Below are 25537 nucleotides of genomic sequence, written 5' to 3'. Positions count from 1 at the left end.
TGAGCATGTCTAGGTGGATAGATATTGATGTTTAGCTTTGAAATGATAAAACAATGGTCAATCTGACTGTCAGTGTCACAGGCTTTTGTCACATGCACATCTTCCTTGTCCCTCTGCCTGGCGATGGCAGTTGATTAGACAATGCATAAAATGGGGTTGCATCCAAGGTGTCATGTTGCGATTAGGTAGGCGGCAAACTGTATTGGTGATTAAGAGCTCATGCTCAGCATACATCTGCAACAAGAAACCATTGCTGATACTACTGTCAACCCCATTTTTTTCTGGTGACTTCTTCCCACACCTGGTGATCTGCACCAACTCTTACGTTGAAGTCCCCGAGAATGACTAGCTTGTCTGATTTTGGCAAATTAGCAATCAAGGAGTGAATTTATCCTCGACTTCATCAGGTTTGGTCATGGTAGGGACATACACACTGATGACAGTTGCTTGCCTGTTGCCATGCAGGGGGAGCTTAAGCACAATCAGACGATCATTAGCACCCTTGGGAAGGCAAGTGAACTTACTGACAAGATGATTCATGACTAGAAAACCTACTCCAGCTTTGTGCCATTCTTCTTTTCCATGTCCGCTCCAAAAATAATGTGTAATCTGCACCGATTCCTTTAAGCTGATGGTCCTCAGATAAGTGCGTCTCACAGAGAGCGTTGATCTGGACATTGTCTACCAAAAAGAGCAGTTCTCTCAGGTCTCATGGCTATGATGTTGACCATGAGGGTGCGCATGTTTCATGTACCAACGGTAACTGGTGTCATCTTTACTTTCTTTTATGGGATTGACTAACGATTGTGTTGATGGGATCCCTGCCAGCTGGGGCCTGCTGGCCAGGGAGGTGAAGCAGACAATGGTTAGGACATCTTTTCTAGCCCCTTCCTCATACAAGGGAGGGGAGCAGCGTGGTCCTGAAAAGGACTGCTCAATTGCTCCGGGGGCGTACTGATTCCACTTCTGCTTTCTTCCAGTGAATAACGACCCTATGGCCTGAGCCACCAGTGTGCAGACTCATGGCTACAGCTCCCAGTGAATCTGCACCTGCTGCTAAGTTATTTGCCCATCGCCACAGGACCTGTGACACATAGATGGAGGATAATAGATGTAGAAAGATGATGAACGTGGCTTAATATGATAAAAGCAAAATACTGCAGATGCTGGAAATCTGAAGCAAAAACAGAAAATGCTGTTAAAATTCAGCAAGTCTAACAGCATCTGTGAAGAGAAAAACAGAGTTAACGTTTCAAGTCCATATGAGTCATATGGACTCGAATTGTTAACTCTGGCTTAATGTGAATTGGATTATAGTGAAGGAGAGTTGTGCATCATCAGCCTCATTCTCTCACCCTGACCTATCTTGATCCAGTGACAATATGAGAATAGACAGTTGGCGATAGGTCTGGCTGCAGTGTGTGACCAGGACGTCTTCTGTGTCTTATTGAGCTCTACACATTCCACAACATGGTGCTGACCCACCTTCAAGACCGTCAAAACTAAAATTGATTTCATCCGCCCAGTCCACTGGTCTCAGTCTCCTCGTGCCAGGGTGGACAAATTCCTAAGTCACTGAGTGTAAAAGACCTGACGACTACCCTTGTCTGGTTTGGTCTGCAGTTGAAGTGGTTTGCTGGATTGTGACTGCTATCGCATGCTAACAACTACTTGGGGCCACAGGTGAGAGGTTGGTGAAGGTGAGGATCAATACAGGATGAGCCACTTCAAAGGGGGGGGCAAGTCCGCCTGTGAGAGGTGCTACCCCTTCCTTACACCCCTTACATCCTACCTTCAGGTTACACCTGATGGCACTGGCTTGTGCTGGAACACCGTACCACCGATATCACAACCCTTCAGTGCCTGCTGAAGTAACACTTTTATGTATGAGCCTTAACAGTGATTTTCAGTAAACTATTGGACGTTGAAGGCTATCACAAATGATCAGAGCTTGATCCTGCCAGCATCCACAATAGAATTCAGGAGTGAGAAGCTGGACTTGTTTCTCCCCTTGCTAGATGTAGCACATCTGTGGCTATAATTCAATGTAGAGCAGCTAATTCATTACAGACCTGAAACTAAAGCTGATCTGTATGGCAACCTGAGTGAAAGAATTGTTTTATGCTAATTACTATCCATACTAAGAAGTATCTTATTCCAGATTAATTTTAACAGTATAATCACTGGAGCAAAAAGAAAATTCAAACAGCATTTTGGGTGTGCCCTTCTGTTTCCTTGAAGTATTTTCATTGTTGCTTTAGCTTTGCTAAGATTTAGCTTTGCTTTCATCACTAGGGTTTTACTTAATCCCACATTAATCTTCAGATTTCTGCTGTTGGCAATTTTGAATAGTTCAAATATTGTTTCTGCCTCAATAAAGTTACAACAGATTGCTTCTAGGCTGGCATTCAATCACTCTGCTACCTTGCTCATTTGATGAGTACCGTTTCATGACTTTAAGTGAACTGAGATCAGTGCTACCCAACACAGAGGGCTGGTGACTGGTATTGAAAGGCAAACATTTAGAGTTAATTTATAGTTAAAAACTCATAGCTATCATTCAAATGCTTCACCCTGTGCTCACAAGTATCTCATAGCTTGATGCACTGCCAGTTATTCAACCATGACAGGTACATCAGCCAGACATATGAGTATCAAATTGAAAGAAAGAAGCAACTCGGAAGGGATCTTGCAGATCGTGGTATTTCCATGCTCTAGCTGTGCTTGTCCTACTAGGTGCACGAGGTCAGGCTTTGGGAGCTGTGGCCAATTAAGTCTCAGCAAATTGTACAGTGCATCTCGTAGGTGCACACTGCAGACAGATTGCACCGATGGTGAAAGGAGTGAATGTTTCACCTGGTGGATGGTGAACCACAAGAGCAGCTGTTTTGCCTTGAATGGTGTTAAGCTCTTTGACTGTTGTTGGAGCTGCACTCATCCAGGCAATTGGAGAGTATTCCATCACACTCCTGACTTTTGTCTTGTTGATGGTGGACAGGCCTTAGAGAGTCACTCGTCACAAAATACCGAGCCCCTGACCTCCTGTTGTCATAATATTTATGTGTCTAACTGAATTGAGTTTCTTGTCAATGATGACCCCAGGTTGTTGACGGTGGGGGATTTACCAATAACAATACTGTTAAATTTCAAAGGAAGATAATTAAACTCCTCTTGTTGGGGATGATCATTGTGTGGCACTTATGTGACCTAAATGTTATTCACTATTTACCAACCCAAGCCTGAATGTTGTCCAGGTCTTGTTGGATTCAGGCATGAACTGCTTCAATATCTGACGAGTTACAGAAGAAACTCACTGTGAAATCATTAAAGAACAATCCCAATCCTTATGATGGAGGGAAGATCATTGATGAAGCAGTTGAAGATGATTGGGCCTTGGACATTGTCCTAAGGAATGTCTGCTGCAATGTCCTGAGGCTAAGATGACTGACCACCAATAACCACAAACTTATAAAAACAAAAAAACTGCGGATGCTGGAAATCCAAAATAAAAACAGAATTACCTGGAAAAACTCAGCAGGTCTGGCAGTATCGGCGGAGAAGAAAAGAGTTGACGTCTCGAGTCCTCATGACCCTTCAACAGAAGAGTTCTGTTGAAGGGTCATGAGGACTCGAAACGTCAACTCTTTCCTTCTCCGCCGATGCTGCCAGACCTGCTGAGTTTTTCCAGGTAACCACAAACTTATCATCGGTGAGCAGGTTTTGGTCAGTGCCATTTGAAAGGACTGTCAACTATACCTTCCACCTTTTGGCTGATGGCTGAGAGTAGACCAATGAGTTGGCACTTAGCCAGATTGGATACTCCAACTTTTTGTAGGCAGGACACACCTGGGAAATTTTTCATTTTATCAGCGTTGTAACTGTCCAGGAATAGATCGGCACTAAAATGATTTAAAAATACATTTGAATCTATAATAATGTAGATTTATAACTAAATAAAATGGAGCAATATCTAACTTTTCTCCCTAATGTTTATCTAGCTATTTCATGAGGTCTGGCAGTCAGCATCTCTGAGGTGTGTGGAAAAGTTGTATAGGCAACCGGGCAGCTCTCCAATCTTTGTTCACACAAGCGCAGAAGTTAAATGGGACCATTTGACTAAGCAATTTGGCTGACTGATTAGCCTATGAAACAACTGTTCCACACTCCGATGGGATATGCCTGTTAGACCTTCTCTGAACTGTTAGCCAAAGAAACTTTAAGGATTATTGAGATTGTTTCAAATACCTTGATCAAGGGCTAATTCAGCAGCAATGCTTCCACCTTTTATAACTTGACTTCCAAGTATTTAATTATTGGTGGCAATCTGGTTAATACAAAATGCGTATAATTCTATTATCGACAACTTTATCACAGTCGTCAACATACTTAATGCAAACAGGTTAACTTGTGTATTTAAAAAGCAAAGAAATTTTATGCAAATTAATTAACTGTTAAAGTAAGTTAAACCTTGAGGTAGCCTAGAGCTGTTGCCAATACTTAGAGGGAGCCAAGTTGTCAGGTTCAATTTAAATTTGCTTTTCAGGAAGACAGTAAACTGCTCCAAAATTGCAAATTATTACATCCTTTTCAAAAGTTAACTTCTCATTTATCTTGTCTTCATAGCTAAGGAAAACAAAGCTATAGAAAATAAATAAAATATCTTCAATTATGTATAGGAACACGAACTACAAGGTCTTCATTGTGCAGTATTCTTAATGTTTAGTTGAAGTGTGACATTTGTACATATTGAGATATAGTGCATTGTCTGAACATTCAGTAGGTTTATTTTTTTTGGATCTAATACGGCTCTCCAAGCAAAGCTAACCCAAATAAATCAATGATTTTATAATGAGCATAATAGAAGTGCTAGACAGGCAAAATGGGCACAAAACACATAAATTGCGTGGTATCCCGAATTCTGAGAGACACTTTGGAGAAGTGTAGTAAAGTAATGGAAGGGGTCATCAACAGTGCTATCAAGTGGCACTTGCTTAGCAAAAACCTGCTCACTGACGCCCAGTTTGAGTTCCACCAGGGCCACTCAGCTCCTGACCTCATTACAGCCTTGGTTCAAACATGATCAAAAGAGCTGAACTCCCGAGGTGAGGTGAGAGTGACTGCCCTTGACATCAAGGCTGCATTTGACTGAGTGTGGCATCGAGGAGCCCTAGCAAAACTGGAGTCAATGGGAATCAGGGAGAAAGCTCTCCGCTGGTTGGAGTCATACCTAGCACAAAGGAAGATAGTTGTGGTTGTTGGAGGTCAGTCATCTCAGCTCCAGGATATCACTGCAGGTGTTCCTCAGAGCAGTGTTCTTGCCCAACCATCTTTAGCTGCTTCATCAATGACCTTCCTTCCATCATAAGGTCAGAAGTGGGGATGTTCGCTGATGATTGCACAATGTTCAGCACCATTCGCGACTCCTCAGATACTGAAGCAGTCCAATTCCAAATGCAGCAAGACCTGGAGAATATCCAGGCTTGGGCTGACAAGTGGCAAGTAACATTCATGTCACACAAGTGTCGGGCAATGACCATCTCCAACAAGAGAGAATCCAACTATCACCCCTTTATACTTCAATGGCATTACCATCACTGAATGCCCCACTATCAACATCCGGGGGATTGCCATTAGCCAGAAACTGAACTGGACTAGCTATATAAATACTGTGGCCAAAAGAGCAGGTCAGAGGCTAGGAATCACGCGATGAGTAACTCACCTCCTGACTCCCCAAAGCCTGTCCACCACCTATAAGGCACAAGTCAGGAGTGTGATGGAAAACTCCCCACTTGCCTGTATGAGTGCAGCTCCCACAACACTCAAGAAGCTTGACACCATCCAGGACAAAGCAGCCCACTTGATTGGCACCACATCCACAAACATTCACTCCCTCCACCATCGACGCACAGTAGCAGCAGTGTGCACCATCTACAAGATGCACTGCAGGAGTTCACCAAGGTTCCTTAGACAGCATATTCCAAACCCACGACCACTACCATCTAGAAGGAAAAGAGCAGCAGATAGATGGGAACACCTCCACCTGGAGGATCCCCTCCAAGTCACTCACCATCCTGACTTGGAAATATATTGCCGTTCCTTCATTGTCATTGGGTCAAAATCCTGGAACTCCCCTCCTAGCAGCACTGTGAGTGTACCTACACCACATGGACTGAAGCAGTTCAAGAAGGCAGCTCACCATCACCTTCTCAAGGGCAGCTAGGGATGGGCAATAAATGCTGGCCCAGCCAGCAAAGCCCACATCCAGTGAATGAATTTAAAAACATTTGGAGGAAGAAGCCCAGAAATTGCAGAATAGGTTGGCCAAAACAAAATATGGAAGTGAACAGAACAGTGGCAGATTAAATTTACCATAGAGTGTGCACATGCTAAATGTAGGGGAAAAGTAAATGAAATACGTATTTCATGAATGATAGTTAAAATAGCTGAGGATGAAGATGACAGAGATCTAGTAGCCTCAAGACTCACATGTCCAGCCAATAGAGTAGCAACCAGTAAAGATAACAATATTTTGAATTAAGTACTCAAACCAGTACAATAAAGCCAGGCGGACTGACAAAATTTTATAGTGTTTGCGCTAGATTGCACCTGATCACCAAGAAACAAGAGAAAGATTCAAGCACTGGAGGAAATGTGGAAGAGAAGCACTGATCCCTACTGTCAAGGGTCAAGTTTTGAGGAGAGACTTGAGAAGTTTGATCTATTCATTTGAGAGTGGAGGTGTCTGAGAGGCGGTGTAAAGATATGTGATAGATAAGATAGAAAATGTAATCTGGAATGTACTGCAGTAAGGTTATTTAAAGAACACCTCCTCCTTGAAAGAAGATGTTTTAGCTAGTGTTAAAGTAACCACATAGGGACCCCCATGGCTACACAAGCTCAGATTTAGTGCGCCCTGCAAAATGTGGGCTGGACATGGCTGTTTGCCAAGGCCAAGCTTGCCCACAGTTGTGCAGATTGTGCACAATCTTGTAAGGTCAGGTCAGTTCAATAATTAGCCTAAGCTTTGGCTTTATATCAGCACTAAGTCTAATAATGCAAGTGTAAGATATGGCTCGCAGCTCAAAATTAATGGGATGGGGCCACTTCAAGGTGCAAATTGAGATGAACAAGTTGTTATTAAGATTCAAATAGACTCAAAATATTTTTAGCCTTTGCTTATAGGCTAGGGAAAGTAAAATGAAAGGAAATTCAATGTGACAGTACAAAAAATAGGATCAGTGGCCAAGAGATGGAGCAACACTATATCAGTGCAATATTTGATGCCTGGAAAAATGGGTGCACAGTTGCCTGAGAGGTTTGTGACACTTAGTGCTCCAGCACTTCCTAGCACCCTGCTTATGAGGATGTGGAAGGCAAGCTCCATGGCCCGTTAGTAAATTGATGCCATCTATGATGCTCTCCATTCTTGGGAACCTTGCCATCTGGGCAAAGCTCTGTACTTTTTAGTGCAGAAAGCTTCTTTTCCACTTGAGAAGTAATAACCGTGCCACCACTTACAAACAGGACTTCTGCCACTTTCTTGATGCACCTATCGACAACCAACTGACTTAAATTGCGGTGGTTTGGAAGGATCTAATGATATAAAAACCAAATGCAGTATCGACTGTAATGCCATGGAAAGATCCATCCTTATAGTACAAATTGCCTGTATATTTCCCTCCAGCAAATGGCATAGCTGAATGGCACTTTGTGAAATGAAGGTGCTGAAGCATTCTCTGGAATGGCTGATCAAATCCTTTTTAAGCCTATCTTCACACACTTTTTCCCTTTTGGGAAAAAATGGGGAGGCGATATAATGATTCCAAGCTGATTATCAGCCTGTTGAATTGTGTCATGAACACTCTTTCCATGGCCAGCAAGTCCTGGTGTGGGACTTGAACCTGGAGTTTCTGGCCCAGATGTAACGAAGCTACCGCTTTGTCACAAGAGCTGCTGCTCCTCCTTGTGCTGAGCTAATAAATGCAGGTTTTGGAGTAAGGTACAAAATTTGTGCAATGCATCACATCTTCCTTTCTTGTTCCCTCATGAATTGTTCTTCACCCTCCAAGTCTAGGGACACCAAAGGAACCTTCCAAGGAATTCATACCCTGTCCACTTTTCTGCCAGGAAACTTTTATTTGGAAGGCAGACGGTCGTAAATAACAGAGTTGCAAATAAAAGCTATACAAAGGAAAAATCAAGCCTAAACAGCAAGAAAATCTAATGGATCATTGGAAATGCAAATAAAAAAATATATAACCCAAAAGAGAACAGTTAACTTGTCAACCAAAAAATGTAAAAACATACTTCCCTTTTAAGAAGTCAGGCTTTGTATGCGCTGCTTTGCCTATTTCCAAATGGGAGAGCAGTGCTGCTGCTAAGAAAGTTGCAAGGAAGACAGCCATTAAGTTCAATACCATCTGTAAACATTATAACCATGTTTACATTTCAAGATCAACATCCATGCTTCAGAAGGGTGTGGATTTTTTTATTCTTTCACAGGATGTGGGTGTTGTTGGTTAAGCCATCATTTGTTGCCCATCCCTAATTGCCCTTGAGAAGATGGGCGTGAGCTGCCTTACATACAAACATACGAATTAGGAGCAGGAGTTGGCCATCTGGCACCTCGAGCCTGCTCCGCCATTTGGTAAGATCATAGCTGATCTGACTGTGGCCTCAACGCCACAGTCCTGTCTAACCCTGATACCTTTTGACTCCTTTGTCAGTCAAGAAGCTATCTAGCTCAGCCTTAAAAATATTCACTGACCCTAGCTCCACTGGTCTCTGGGAAGAGAATTCCACAGACAGTAACCATCTGAGAGAAAACATTTCTCCACATCTCTGTCTTAAATGGTTGACCCCTTATCTTTAAATGTGTCCTCTAGTTCCAGTCTCTCTCACAAAAGGAAACACCCCTCAGCAGCCACCCTAACAAGTCCCCTCAAGATCTTCAATAAGGTCACCGCTCATTCTTCTAAACTCCAGTGGATACAGGCTCAACCTGTCCAACCTTTCCTCATAAGATAACCCCTTCATCCCAGCAATCAGTTGAGTGAACGTACAATTCCGTGTAGGTCAGTGCCAGGTCAGAAGATTGGACAGAATATAAGAAACGGCAAAGGATGACTCAATGAATAATAAGGATGGAGAAATTAGAGTATGAGAGAAAGCTAGCTAGAAATATAAAACAGAAAGTAAGAGTTTCTACAGGTATTTAAAAAGGAAAAGAGTAAGTGAATGTTGCTCCTCTAGAGAGAGTCTGGAGAATTAATGATGGAAAATAAAGAAATGCACATGAAGTGAATGAATATTTTGCATCTCTCCTCACTGTAGAGGATACAAATAACATCCCAGAAATAATTGTGAATCAAAAGGTGAAAGAGTGGGAGGAACTGAAAACAATAACAATCACCAGGGAAAGGGTACTGAGAAAAACGTATGAGAGCTAAAAGTTGGCATGTCCCCAGGTTCTGATGGACTTCATCCTCGGGACTTAAAATAAGTGACTGTTGAGCTGGTAGATGCATTGATTTTGATTTTCAAAAATTCCTTAGATTGAAAAATAGCAAATGTAAGTCATCTATTCAAGAAAGGGAGGGAGACAGAAAGCAGGAAATTACAGGCCAGTTAGCTTAACATCTGTCATAGGGGAAATGCTGGAATCTGTTATTATGGTTATAGTGGAGCACTTGGAAAATCTCAATGCAATAGGCAGAGTCAACATGGTTTTTTGAAAGGGATGTGGTGGGAAAGAAAAGGGAAATTGACTAATTTGTTGGAGTTCTTTGAGGAAGTACAAATGGAGAGAGACTGCAGAATTCTGTGGTATGGAAGGATCTGGGTGTCCTGGTACATAAATCCCAAAAGGTTTGTATGCAGATACAGCAAGTGACCAGGAAGGCAATTGGAATGTTGTCATTTATTGCAAGGGGAATGGAATATGAAAGTTGCTACAGTTGTACAAGGCATTGGCAAGACCACACCTAGTGTACTGTGTACGGTTTTGCTCTCCTTATTTAAGAAAGGGCTTAATTGCATTAAAAGCAGTTCAGAGAAGGTTCACTCAACTGATTCCTGGGATGAGGGTGTTATCTAATGAGGAAATGTTGGACAGGTTGGGCCTGTATCCATTGGAGTTTAGAAACACATAAAATCCTGAGGGGTTTTGACCGAGTAGATGCTGAGAGAATGTTTCTCCTTATGGGTGAGAGCAGAACTAGGGGACACAGTTTAAAAATAAGATGTCTCCCATTCAAGACAGAGATGAGGAAAAATGTTTTTCTCTGCGGGTCATGTGTCTGTTCTCCAGAGAGCAGTAGAGGCGGGGTCATTGAACATTTTTAAGGCAGGGGTAGATAGATTCTTGACTAATAATTGAGTCAGTGATAGGGGGTAGGCAGGAGGGTGACGTTGAGGCCACAATCACATCAGCCATGATCATATTGAAAGGTGGAGCAGACTCGAGGGGGCGATTGGCCTACTCCTGTTCCTAATTCATACGTTTGTATGTTGCTATGACCACGGCCGATGTTGATTGCTGCACAAACCAAATCCTAGAGAGAACCTTGGCTTACAGGCCATAACCTTTTTTTGTATTCTGAAAACAAGAAGAAGCTGTGCTGATCTCAGCAGCAAGAAGTCCAGTAACACTTTTGGGATTTTAAAAATTAAAAGTAAAAGTTTTATTAACAAGAATAAAAGAAAGTTTAAGCACACAAGATTACAGTTGCACAGTTCAAATTAGCCTAATAATCCCCCTAAAAGACTCTCAATTTGGCTGGACCCACAGGTAAGCACCTTCCAGGCAACACTCCCTTATAGATGTTTAACTATAAAAATGCAGTAATATTATCCAAGATAAACTGCTTTAGCTTCACTACAATCTTACCACACAACCTGTTTCCACTCTGCTGTGGAAATCCAGACTTCAGAATAAAACTGCCTTTTGCAGCTCAAGGCTTTTCTGGCTTGGCTGGATGTCTGATTCAAAGCTGCATCTTCTCCCAGCCCAGAGCCACAGCCATTGCTCCTGGCTGCTACATCTCACAACTCCAGCTCAATAGCTACAGTGACTCTAAAATGCCTTTTCCCTCCTTCATTTCAGGTTCCATTGTTCTCACACCTCTTTGAAACTCAAATCCTACCAAATATAAATTTTTTCATGTCTCCATTTTGTCTTTGCTTTCAGATCAATAAAATATAATATCCCCACTTCTGTTTACCTATGGAACTTCTGCAAGATGCAAACATGTTTCTTGTTACCTCTGACTTCCCTTTGATATTCAAACAAACTCTAAATTTATCTAAAAATGCAAATGTTAGATCTAACCTATTCACTTGTACCTCAAATCTAACACTTCTATCCTTTTCATGTTTTAAACCCCCCCCAGACAACCTGTCTCCTATTAATCTCTGCCCAGCTTAATTAAATCATACATACACACACACAGGCATACACACAGTCTTCTTCACAGAAGAACACAATATTCCCCCAAAATATTTTTTAAAAAATTAATTTCTCACAATGTTTTGTTCGTAAATCACGTTTAACTAATTTATTAGAGTTTTATGAGGAAGTAACAAGCAACATGGACAAAGGGAAACCTTTGGATGTGGTGTACTTAGATTTCCAGAAGGCATTTGACAAGGTGCCACATCCAAGGCTATTACACAAAATAAGATGTCATTGCATAGGGGGGTACCATGTTAGCATAGATGGAGGATTGGTTAGCTAATAGGAAACAGAGAGTAGGCATAAATGGGTCATTTTCAGGTTGGCAAGTTGTGATGAATAGAGTGCTACATGGATCAGTGCTGGGGCCTCAACTATTTATGATCTATATAAATGACTTGGATGAAGGAACCGAACGTATGGATGCTAAATTTGCTGTTGACACAGGTAGGGAAGCAAGTTGTGAAGAGGGCACAAGGAGTCAGCAAAGGGATTTGGATAGGTTAAGCAAGTTAGTAGGTACACCCACAGTGCTGTTAGGGAGGGAATCCCAGGATTTTGACCCAGCGACAGTGTAGGATCAGCGATGGTAGAATTTGAATTCAATAAAAATCTGGAATTAAAAGTCTAATGATAACCATGTAACCATTTTCAATTGTTGTAAAAACCCACCTAGGTCACTAACACTTTTAGGGAAGGAAATCTGTCGACCTTACCAGGTCCGGCCTACATGTGACTCCAGCAATGTAGTTGACTCTTAAATGGCTTAGCAAGCCACTCAGTCGTAACAAAACGCTACAAAGTCACAAAAAAGGAATGAAACCAGACGGACCACTGGCATCGACCTAGGCACCAGAAACAACAACGGCAATTTCAGCCCTATCGACCCTGCAAAGTCCTCCTTACTAACATCTGGGGGCTAGTGCCAAAATTGGGAGAGCTGACTCACAAACTAATCAATGTCCCAGACACCACCATCACGATCCCTGGTATGTCCTGTCCCACTGGCAGGATTGAGGTAGTGACACAGTGGTATACAGTCAGGAGGGAGTTTCCCTGGGGTCCACAACATTGACTCCGGATCCCATGAAGTCTCATGGCATCAGGGCAAACATGGGCAAGGAAACCTCCTGCTGATTACCATGTACCACCCTCCCTCAGCTAATGAATCAGTACCCCTCCATGTTGAACATCACTTGGAGGAAGCACTGAGGGTTGCAAGGGCGCAGAATGTGCTCTGGCTGGGAGACTTCAATGTCCATCACCAAGAGTGGCTCAGTAACACCACTACAGCCCGAGCTGGCCAAGCCCTTAAGGACATAGCTGCGGCAAGCGCTGAGGGAACCAACAAGAGGGAAAAATATACTTGACGTCATCCTCATCAACCTGCCTGCCAGAGATGCATCTGTCTATGAAGTGTCAGTAGGACTGACACTGCACAATTGTTGTGGAGACTAAGGCCCGCCTTCACATTGAGGATAACCTACATCATGTTGTGCGGCACCGCCACTATACTAAACGGGATAGATTTCGAACAGATCTAGCAACTCAAGACTGGGCATCAGCAGCAGCAGAATTGTACTCGAACACAATCTGTAACCTCATGGCCTGGCATATCCCCCACTCTACCATTCTCATCAAGCCAGGGGATTAACCCTGGTTCAATGAAGAGTGCAGGGGGGCATACCAGGAGCAGCACCAAGCATACCTAAAAATGAGGTGTCAACCTGGTGAAGCTATAAAACAGGACTGCTTGTGTGCCAAACAGCATCAGCAGCAAGCGCTAGACAGGGCTAAGCAATCCCACAACCAGTGGATCAGATCTAAGCTCTGCAGTTCTGTCACATCCAGCCGTGAATGATGGCGAACAATTAAACAACTCAGTGGAGGAGGAAGCTCCACAAATATCCCCATCCTCAATGTTGGAGGAGCCCAGCACAGCAGTGTAAAAGATAAAGCTGAAGCATTCGCAATAATCTTCAGCCAGAAGTGCCGAGTGGATGATCCATCTCAGCCTCCTCCGGAGGTCCCCAAAAGCTCAGATTCCAGTCTTCAGCCAATTTTATTCACTCCATGTGATATCAAGAAATGGCTGAAGGCACTGGATAGTGCAAGGGTAATGGGCCCTGACAATACCCGGCAATAGTACTGAAGACTTGTGTTCCAGAGCCTGCCATGCCCCTAGCCAAGCTGTTCCAGGGCAGTTACAACCCTGGCATCTACCCGGCTATGTGGAAAATTGCCCTGATATGTCCTGAATACAAAAGCAGGACAAATCCAACCTGGCCAATGACCGTCCCATCAGTCTACTCTCAATCATCAATAAAGTAATGGAAAGGGTCATCAACAGTGCTATCAAGCGGCACTTGTTAGCAATAATCTGCTCACTGGTGCCCAGTTTGTGTTCCATCAGGGCTACTCAGCTGCTGACCTCATTACAGCCTTGGTTCAAACATGGACAAAAGAGCTGAACTCCCGAGGTGAGGGGAGAGTGACTGCCCTTGACATCAAGGCCACACTTGACTAAGTGTGGCATGAAGGAGCCCTAGCAAAACTGGAGCCAATGGGAATCAGGGAGAAAACCCGCCGCTTGTTGGAGTCATACCTAGCACAAAGGAAGATGTTGTGGCTGTTGGAGGTCAGTCATCTCAGCTCCAGGACATCACTGCACGTGTTCCTCAGGGTGGTGTCCTAGGCCCAACCATCTTCAGCTGCTTCATCAATGACCTTCCTCCCATTATTAGGTCAGAAGTGGGGATGTTCACTGATGATTGCACAATGTTCAGCATCATTCGCGACTCCACAGCTACTGAAGCAGTCCATGTCCAAATGCAGCAAGACCTGGAGAAAATCCAGGCTTGAGCTGATAAGCGGCAAGTAACATTCATGCCACACAAGTATCAGGCAATGACCATCTCCAACAAGAGAGAATCCAACCATTGCCCCTTGATGTTCAATGGTATTACCGTCACTGAATCCCCCACTATCAACATCCTGGAGGTTACCATTGACCAGAAACTGAACTAGACTAGCCATATAAATACTGTGGTGACAAGAGTAGGTCAGAGCTAAGAATCGTGCAATGAGTAACTCACCTCCTGACTCCCCAAAGCCTGTCCACCACCTACAAGGCACAAGTCAGGAGTGTGATGGAATACTCCCCACTTGCCTGGATGAGTGCAGCTCCCACAACACTCAAGAAGCTTGACACCATCCAGGACAAAGCAGCCCACTTGACTGGCACCACATCCACAAACATTCACTCCCTCCACCACCGACGCACAGTAGCAGCAGTGTGCACCATCCACAAGATGCACTGCAGCAATTCACCAAGGTTCCTTCGACAGCATCTTCCAAGCCCGCGACCATTACCATCTAGAAGGACAAAGGCAGCAGATAGATGGGAACATCACCACCTAGAAGTTCCCCTCCAAGTCACTCACCATCCTGACTTGGAAATATATCACCGTTCCTTCACTGTCACTGGGTCAAAATCCTGGATCTCCATTCCTACCCACACTGTGGGTGTACCTACACCACAAGGACTGCAGTGGTCCAAGAAGGCAGCTCACCACCACTTTCTCAGGGGCAACTAGGGATGGGCAACAAATGCTGGCCCAGCCAGCGAAGCCTGCATCCCGTGAATGAATTTTAAAAATAATTTTAAGTCAGAATTGTGTTTGGCTTGCAGGGGGACTACAGGTGGTGGTGATCCCATGCCCCTGTTGCTCTTGCACTTCTAGGTGGTAAAGGTTGCAAGTTTGGAACCAAGTTAGCATCTTGCACTACAGTGGCTAAACATGCATTGCTTCTCAAGGCCTCCTGTTGGCTGACTTGGAAACCCTTTAGCACCTAAAACATCTAATGAAAATAGCCTCCTGTATGTCTTCTGAAACCACATGTCCTGGATAATCTTTAATTCCTTGTAATGGCATCTGATGCTGTCAAAGTAGCATTGGTGCGTCGCTGCAATGCATCTTGTAGATGGTACACACTGTTCCCACTGTGCATCGGTGGTGGAGGGAGTTAATGTTTAAGCTGGTGGAGAAGGTGCCAATCAAGCAGATTGTTTTGTCTTAGATGGTGTCGAGTTTGTTGAGAATTGTTGGAGCTACCGTCAGAGGCAAGAGGAGAGTATTCCATCACACTCCTGACTTGTGCCTTGTAGATGCTGAACAGGCTTTGAGGAGTCAGGAGGTGAATTACTCGTCACAGGATTCCCAGCCTTTGACCTGCTCTTATAGCCAAAATGTCCTGCAGCAACCAGCTGGGGACAAGCTCAGCAAAGACCAAATATGGGACTTTTTTTGTCCTTGTCATTCAATGTCACACAGAACATCCATTTCTCCATTGAGCCACTTGATTACTGAACCACCCAATAGTGAAGTAACTCAATTACGAGGGGCTGGAGTTTCAAAATTCCACCTTGGTCTTTTGCTCTAAGTTTTAACCATGTGCTTTTTTTAAGAAAAAGGCATTTTCTTAAATATTTGTAACCAATCAATGGATTGGTGATTGTGACATAAAATTAAATATTTTGTCTAATTTATTTCAGTGGATCTTCATACACAACATAAAAGGTTCATTTTGATAGAACATTGTAAAATTTTTGGATCACATACTGAAGAGAGGATTAATTCAATATGTACATTGTTCATTTAGTGTGCTTGTTACTGACAGTTCCTTTTGAAATTTAAGTATTGGGATTATCAAAATCTAGTAACTCTTCTCCAATATCTAAAATTATCTGTCTGTTCAAATGAATGAGCCTATTTAAAAGTATCAGAGAAGCATCTGATCAGTTTCAAATTCTGGAATTCTGGAAATAAATGTGATCTCTTGGAGCCATAGAATAAGCCCGGTAGCGAAAAGCAATTACCAGGCAGGATTTTTTGTTAATTTTCTGGCATGTTATCAAACATTTACTGAGATCTTAAGGCAACGATGGAGACTCCCCAAGGTATAGAGAGTTGGAACTTGCCTGTGAGAATGATCTAGGATATTAGAGCCAAAATGTTTCGGATGAAATGATTCGACAAACCCAAAAATGTAACAATGATCCATTAATCTTTGTAGTTGTCACATTGGGTGCTGCCAGTGCCCCATGAGTTACTGGTATGATAGAATGGGCTTTTTGATTATGACTAAGCAGAAGGGATATCAGATGCCATTACAAGGAATTAAAGATTATCGAGGACGTGTGGTTTCAGAAGACATACAGGAGACTATTTTCATTGGATGTTTTAGGTGCTAAAGGGTCTCCAAGTCAGCCAACAGGAGGCCTTGAGAAGCGATGCATGTTTAGCCACCTGTAGTGCAAGATGCCAACTTGGTAAAGCTGTTGAAGCGCTTGCTAGAGACCAATTAAAGTAGCTCTGAACATTAAAGAGGCTGCACACCCTTTTTCTGGCTGGCACTGCAATTATTGACCTCTTCCAATAGTGACCATCTGAACAGAAGTAAAGAAATCATTGCTGAGGATGTTGAGCACCACTTAAAGCTATCCTCAGCTTTCACTTTTCACTTGCTGCTGGAGATCAATTGACTACTCTGAGTTTGAAGAGGACTTTTAATTCGCATTGGGTGGCTTGTTGGGACACCCTAGGCTTCACCCACATGCAATTGTTTATTCCAGAAATTCTTTGAGGACTTCACCTAAAACAGTGAGTTCTGTAAGATTCTACCTTATTGGAGACCTTTTAGGAGTCACTCAGAGAAAGTGAGTGCTTGTTCATGGGGATCTTGCAAAGCTGCATCTTGTTCTGGAGGAAGAATTGGAGGTGGAAATGAGGCTCAGTAGAGCAGTACTAGCTGCTGGATGAGAGAGGGACAGGAGGACATGGAGGGTTCCAGATTTGTGGTGACTTGCTGCATACTTCACAAAATGTTAAGCTCAGGGGCATCACAAGAAGAGTCGAAGGAGTAGGTTGAGGAAGAGGAAAATGTGAGGGGCACCAGGGGAGCACCAGAGTGTTACACCTGGTACCATACCTGGGAGGGTCCATTGCATCTATCTAATTGAAAACCACTTTTAATCACTGTCACTCTTTGGAGCACTATCTCCACATGCCTTACCTTCCATGACTGAGAATCCATCAGACAGTCCACCATTTGCATTCAGCCCTTTCAATTCCTTCCCCAGGGAGATCACTATAAAAAAAGGCTACCAATTTTGACACCCAAATACCATAATCCGACAAAAACAAGCCACACAAATGTGTCACAACTAATAGCACTTACAAATATTAAACTATTCACCCTGATCCCAATGCATATTTGCTGTCCTATAACTATTCTTGCCTACACTTGTGCTTCTGCAAAGTGAAACTTGAGTGGTAGCTTCATGTGAGGTGGATGGATACTGAGAATCTGAAGAAGGTAGTTGGGGTGTCCTCCTATGACAAACTCAAGAGCCTATATACCATGATGGCCTCCTTTTCCTCCTTTTCCAGTTCCCACAGGGCTGGGAAGCTGAGGTGGATCATTCCCCTGGAAGATAAAGTTCAAGGGATCAAAAGAAATGCCAAACAATTATGGGCCAGTTAGTCTTACATCGGTGGTGAGCAAATTAGTAGAATCAATCCTGAGAGAAAGGATTAACTGTCATGTGGAAAGGCATGGACTAGTCAGGGATGGTCAGCATGGATTTGTTAAAGGAAGGTCTTGCCTCACAAATTTGATTGAATTCTTTGAGGAAGTGACAAGAACGGTTGATGAAGGTAGTGCAGTGGATGTTGTGTACATGGATTTTAGCAAGGCATTTGACAAGGTCCCACATGTCAGATTGGTCAGGAAAGTAAAAGCCTATGGGATTCAGGGTAATGTGGCAAACTGGATAAAAGGTTGGCTTTGTAACAGGAAACAAAGGGTAATGGTTGATGGATGCCCTTGCGAATGGAAAGTTGTTTCAAGTGGTGTTCCACAGGGCTCGGTGTTATGACCCTTGCTGTTTGTGTTATATATTAACAATTTGGACGTGAACGTGGGGGCACGATTGGGAAATTTGAAGTTGACACAAAGATTGGCCGGGTAGCGGATAGTGTAGAGGATAGCCATAATCTCCAAAACGATATAGATGGGTTGGTGGAGTGGGCGGTAAAGTGGCAGATGGATTTTAACATAGAGAAGTGTGAGGTCGTACATTTAGGGAGGTCAAACAGTTTTAGGGATTATACAATAAATGGGAATATACTAAGAGGGGTAGATGAAGCGAGAGATCTTGGCATACAAGTACACAGGTCCCTGAAGGCAGAAGTTCAAGTAGACAAGGTTGTAAAGAAGGCATATGGAATGCTCTCCTTCATTGGCATAGAATATAAAAGTAAGGATATAATGTTGGAATTGTATAAAACACTGGTGAGGCCACAACTGGAGTATAGTGTGCAGTTCTGATCATCACATTACAGGAAGGACGTAATAGCTCTGGAGTGCAGAGGAGGTTTACAAGAATGTTGCCAAGGTTAGAAAAGTGTAACTACGAGGAGAGGTTGGATAGGTTGGGGTTATTTTCCTTACAAATAAGGCTGAGAGGTGACTTTATTGAGGTGTACAAAATACAAAATTATGAGGGGAATAGATAGAGTGGACAGGATAAAATTGTTTCCCTTAGTGGAGAATTCTAGAGCCAGGGGACATAGATTCAAGATAAGTGGCAGAGGTGTAGGGGGGACATGAGGAAGAACTTTGGGTGTCTGGAATTTGCTGCCCAAGTTGGTGGTAGAGGCAGAAATTCTAAACTCTTTTAAAAAGTATCTGGATCTGCACCTTAAGTGCTGTAAGCTGCAGAGCTATGGGCCGGGTGCCGGAAGGTGGCATTAGAAAGGGGGCCTGGGGGTCCTCAGGCTGGCATGGACAAGTTAGGCTAAATGGCCTCCTTCTGTGCTGTAACTTTTCCATGGTTCTATGGTCTAAGATGTACCATGGAGAATGTGTATGATGAAACTATATGTAGCTTTTGAGTGAGGGTAAGTTTGGGGATTAAGAATCAAGAATGGCTGTAGCTATAGAGGTGTTCAAAATCATAGACCGGGTAGATAGAAAGAATCTATTCCCTTTGGCAAGAAGGTTTGAGAACCAGAGGACACAGATTTGAGGCGATTGGCCAAAGAACTAAAAACAACATGAGAAAGTATTTTTTATGCAGTGAATGATTAGAATTTGGAACACACTGCCTGAGAGTGTAGTGGAGACAGATTCAATTGCGGCTTTCAAAAGGAAATTGGATAAATCCCTGCAGCCAAAAGATGCTCGCTGAAGCCATTGTTGACTAAATGAGATGAATAGCCTCCTTCTGTACCTATTCTATCTACATGAAAGGAAGCTGAATTGGCCATAAATCTCAAGGCAAAATGCATCCTGCCCTGCCTGTGACCATGGCATCTTCCAGCTCCTCCCGATCTCCAGCACTGTCTCCTCAAGGGAGTAATCTCATGCATCTAGATCTTGTTGCCACCTGTTATGTGCTGTTATGTCCTAGTTAATGACTCAATCACCCAGGAGAAATAATTATGCTCTCAGTTTTTCAATCATTTTGGCTGCTAGCAAAGACAGCATTAATTGCATATCCCTAATAACCCTTGCAAAGCTGGTGAGCTGACTTGTTGAACTGCTGCAGTCCATGTGGTGTAGGTACTCCCACTGTGCTGATGGGAGTGAGTTCCAGTATTTAGAATCAGTGACAATGAAAGAACAGTGATATATTTCCAAGTCAAGATGGCATGTCAGTTGAAGGGGAACTTGATACTGGCGTTTCCATATGCCTGCTGCCTTTGTTCTTCTAGATATAAGTCATGGCTTTGGGAGGTGCTGTCAAAGATGTGAGATGCATTACATCTTGAAGGTGGCACACAGTGCTGCCACTTTATGTTAGTGGTGAACAGAGTGAAGGTTTCACATGTTGGATGTGATGCCAACATACCAGCTGCATTGGCCAGTTATGTTTTGAGCCACATGGGTGTTGTTGGAGCTGCAATAATCCAAAAATGTGTGGGGTATTCCATCAGACTCCTGACTTATGCTTTGTAGATGATGGACAGGTTATGGAAAGTCGGGAGATGAGTTACTCACCAAAGAATTCCCAGCCACTGACCTGCTCTTGTAGCTACAGTATTTATATGGCTGGTGCAGTTCAGTTTATGGTCAATGGTAACCCTTAGGATGTTGATAGTGGAAGATTCAGTAATGGTAATGCCATTGAATTTCAAGGGGAGATAGTTGGATTCTCTCTTGTTGGAGATGGTCATGGCCTGGCACTTCTGTGATGCGAACGTTATTTGCCACTTATCAGCCCAAACCAGAACGTCTTCCTGCACATGGACACGGACTGCTTCAGTATTTGAGGTGATGTGAATGGAACAGTATGCTATGCAATCATTAGTGAATATCTCCACTTCTGACTTGGTGATGAAGCGAAGGTCATTGATAAAACAGGTGAAGGTATTTAGGCCTAGGACACTTCTATGAGGAACTCATGCAGCGATGCCCAAGAACTGAGAAGATTGGCCTCCAACAACCACAACCATCTTCCTTTCTGCTAGGTATGACTCCAGCCAGCAGAAAGCATTCCTCTGATTCCCAATGACTTTGATTTTCCAAGGGCTCCTTGTTGAAATGCTGCCTTGGTGTCAAGGATAGTCATTTTCACCTCACCTCTGGAATTCAGCAGTTTTGTCCATGTTTGAACCAAGGCTGTAATGAGGTTTGGAGTTGAGTGTTTGTGATGATACCAAAACTAAATATTGGTGGCCAGGTTATTAGTGAACAAGTGCTGCTTGTTAAGACTGTTGACATCACTTTGCTGAGGATTCAGAGTAGACTATTGGGGTGGAAATGGATTTGTACTGCTTTTTGTGGGCAGGACAAATTTTCCACATTGTGGGAGATGCCGGTGTTGTAGCTTTGCTAGAGGTACTGATGGTTCTGAAACACACATCTTCAGTACTGCATCCAGATGTTGTCAGGGCCCATTGCCTTTGCTGTATCCAGTGTGTTCAGAAGTTCACCAATATCACATAGAGTAAATCAAATTGGCTAAAGACTGGCTTTTGTGATGTGGAGCCCTCAGGAGGAGACTGAAATAGATCATCCACTCTGTATTTCTGACTGAAGATGGTTACAAATGATTTAGCATTGTCTTTTGCATTGATGTGCTCAGCTCCGCCGTCATTGAGGATGAGAACGTTCATGGAGTATTTTTCTCCCATGAGCTGTTTAATTGTCCACCACATTCACAACTTGACATGGCAGAGCTTTGATCTGGTTCGTAGGTCACAGAATCACAGAAGGAGGCCATTTGGCCCATTTTGTCTGCACCTGCTCTCCGAATGGGCATTTTGACTCAATGCCATTTTCCTGCCTTTTCCCTATAACCCTGCACATTGTTTCTAATTAAATAATCACCTAAAGTCCTCTTGAATGCTTCGATTGAACCTGCCTCCACCATAGGCAGTGCATTCCAGACCTGAACTACTCGCTGTGTGAAAAAGTTTTCTCTCACATCGCATTTGCTTCTTTTGCAAATCACTTTGAATCTGTGCCCTCTCATTCTCGATCCTTTTGCAAGCAGGAACAGTTTCTTCATATCTCCTCTGTCCAGTCCCCTCATGATTTTTAACACTTTTATTGAATCTCCTCTTAGCCTTCTTCTCTCCAAAGAGAACAGTCCCAACCTCTCCAATCTATCATCGCAACTGAAGTTTCTCATCCCTGGAACCATCCTCGTAAACCTCTTCTTTCTATGTTCACATCCTCCCTAGAGTGTGGCACCCAGAAATGTACACAATGCTCCAGCTAATGTCTAACTGGTGTCGTATACAAGTTCATCATAACCTCCTTGCTCTTGTACTCTCTGCTCCTATTAGTAAAGCCTAGAATGCTGCATGCTTTATTCACAGTTCTCCCTGTCCTGCCACCTTTAATGACTTATACACATATACACCAGGTCCCTTTGCTCTTGTACACCCTTTAGAGTTGTACCCCTTATTTTATATTGGCTCTCCATGTCCTTCCTACCAAAATGAATCACCTCACACTTCACTGCATTGAACTTCACCTGCCACCTTTCTGCCCACTCCACCAACTTGTCTGTCTTTTTGAAGTTCTACATTGTCGTCTTCACAGTTTACAATGCTTCCAAATTTTGTGAAATCCGTAAACTTTGAAATTGTCCCCTGCACACCAAGATTATTAATATATATCAAGAAGAGCAAGGGCCCCAATACTGACCCCTGGGCAATTCCACTATAAACCTTCCTCCAGCCTGAAAAATATCCATTAGCCATTGCTCACTGTTTCCTATTACTCAGCCAATTTTGTTTCCACATTGCTACTTGCCCTTTTATTCCATGAGCTATAACTTTTCTCATAAGTCTGTTGTGAGCCATTAGTATCGAATACCTTTTGGAAGTCCATGTACACCACATCAACAGCATTAACCTTATCAATCCCTCTCTGTTACCTCTTCAAAAATAACTCCAGCAAGTTAGTTAAACAAGGTTTTCCTCAAGAAATTCATGCCGGCTTTTCCTAATCAACCCACATTTTTTCATGTGACTATTAATTCTACCTTGAATAATTGTTTTGAGAAGCTTCCACACCACCGAAGTTAAACTGACTGATCTGTAATTGCTGGTCTTATCCTTACAAACGTTTTTGAACAAGGGCATAATGTTTGCAATTCTCTAGTCCTCTGGCACCTCCCCTAAATCAAGGGAAGACTGAGAGGTTATGGCTAGTGCCCCTGCAATTTCCACTCTCACTTCCTTCAATATCCTTGGATGTATCTCATCTGGTCCCGGTGCCTTGTCAAATTTAAGTACTAACAGCTTATCCAATACCTCCTCCTTATCAATTTTGAATGCTTCTAGTGTCACCATGGCCTGGGTAGCCTCTGCTTCCTTGGTCAAGACAGATGCAAAGTATTCATTTAATACCTCAGCCATGCCCCTGCCCCCATGTATAAATTCCCTTTCTGGTCCCTAATCGGCCCTACTCCTGCTTTTACCACCGTTTTACTATTTATGCGCTGATAGAAGATTTTGGGATTCCCTTTTACGTTGGCTGCCAGCCTTTGCTCATAATTCCTTTTCACTTCACTTATTTGCATCTTCACCTCTTCTCTGAACCTTCTGTATTCAACTTGGTTCTCAATTGTATTTTCTACCTGACAGCTGTCATAAGCACACTTTTTCTTTTTTATCTTAATTTCTATCCCATTTTTCAACCATGGAGCTCTGGATTTGATTGCCCTACTTTTCCTTTTTGAGGGAATATACCTTGATTGTGCCCAAGCCATTTCTTCTTTGAAGGTAGCCCATTGTTCTGTTACAGTTTTTCCTGCCAACCTTTGGTTCCAGTCTGTCTGGCCCAGCTCTGTTCTTGCCTAGTTGAAATTGGTTCTCCCCAGTTAATTATTCTTACTCTGGGTTGCCCACTGTCCTTTTCTACCATCATCCTAAACTTATGGTACAATGATCACTGTCTCCTAAAAGTTCCCCCAATGACACTTGATCTACTTGGCCTACCTTATTTCCAAGAACCAGGTCTAACTGTGCTTCCTTTCTTGTTGGACTGGATACATACTGTTGCAGAAAATTCTCCTGAACACACTCCAGGAACTTCTCCCTCTCTCTGCCCTTTACACTTGCAATATCCCAGTCTATATTTGGGTAATTAAAGTCCCCCATTATAACTACTGTAGGGTGTGAGATCATGTAGCTTTGTCTATTGCATGCTTCTACCTCTGTTTGGCATGCATGTACTCCTGTATTGTAGCTTCACTAGGATGGTCTGATGCTATCTTGGCATGCTATCCTACTCTCTTCATTGAACCAGGGTTGATTCGGGTCTCTCTGCTCATCTAAGTTCCTCAAATTGTACTATTTATAGTTTAGTGTCTTTCCATATTCAACTGCCCAAAGTGCAGCATTTCACACACCGCTACATTGAGCTCCATCTCCCATGCTTCTGCCCATTTCTTCATCATCTCAATGTTATCCTGAATCCTATAAGTATCCATGTCACTACTTTGCCAGGTTTTGAGTCATCTGCAAACTTTATAATGCTGCTACCGACACTTGAGTCTAGGTCATTTGTAAAATCTGAAGAGAGTAATGAACCCAAAACTAACCTTTGGGGAACACTACTATAAACCACTTCCCAGTCTAGAAAACATCTATCCATCCATCCCCTTTTTACTTCCTGTCACAAATTCAATTTTGTATCCATAACCATCACTTTCCTCTTAATTCTATAGACTTTCATCTCCTTAGTAAACCTCCTGTGCAGCGCTTTGTTGAATGCCTTCCAAAAGTCTATATACATAACATCTACTATACCACCTTGATCGACTTTCTCTGTACTTTATCAAAGACTTCAATCAAGTTGATTAAATGTAATTTGCTGTCAACAAATCCATGCTGGCTCTCCTTGATTAACCCAGAGCTTTCTGAATGAAAGTTAATTTTGTCCCTGATAAAGGTTTCCAATAACTTCACCACTACCAATGTTACATCGACTGGCTTGTAACTTCCTCGATTATCCCCTCCCTTTTGAATAGTCATATATCAAATAGATTACAAGAAAAAGAAAAGTAAAATTGAACTACTGGCTAATGATATGCAATTTTGTAATGAATAGATACGCCAGAGAACGTTTCAAACAGTACTTCAAGAAGAAGAATGACATCCTGGCCTTGCAGCTTCCTTTGTAATGCCAGAGAACAGCTAGATTCACACACACTGCGATGGGAAAGCTGGAGCAAGCTGGAGACGGGACATCATTAAAGCTGATCGATGACAAATTACTAAAAACCTAATATACCACTTGTATGTTGCTGTGATCATACAGCATCAACGGAATATGACAAAAATTGCTAGTCTTATAACTGGACATTGAGATTCACCCTGGATAGTTAGTCATGATGAAGATAACATAAATTACTGGAAGTGGATCAGTACAATTTTAGATCATGATATCATTCACATTTCTCAATTACGTACTGATGTTGCAAATTTTGCGGCAAATTCTTTAGGTGACAAGTTTTGTGCTATGTCCAAACAAATCCTTTGTGATTCTTCATTTGAAGTA

At 42.8% G+C, this 25537-nt stretch overlaps 1 protein-coding gene across 1 annotated transcript in view; it reads left to right on the top strand.

The window, feature by feature from the left end:
- Positions 1–25537, top strand: part of LOC121282821 (ethanolamine kinase 1-like) — a 509597-nt gene that overhangs the window by 380317 nt on the left and 103743 nt on the right. The window contains exon 10 of the mRNA XM_041196636.1: positions 25088–25156. Within this exon, the coding sequence (XP_041052570.1) occupies positions 25088–25156 (69 nt within the window). The remainder of the gene's footprint in view (positions 1–25087; positions 25157–25537) is intronic.

This window comes from Carcharodon carcharias, chromosome 10 (genome assembly GCF_017639515.1).
Source record: "Carcharodon carcharias isolate sCarCar2 chromosome 10, sCarCar2.pri, whole genome shotgun sequence".
NCBI lineage: Eukaryota > Metazoa > Chordata > Chondrichthyes > Lamniformes > Lamnidae > Carcharodon > Carcharodon carcharias.
The sequence above is the reverse complement of the archived record's forward strand: the minus strand, read 5'-3'. Positions and strand labels throughout refer to the sequence as shown.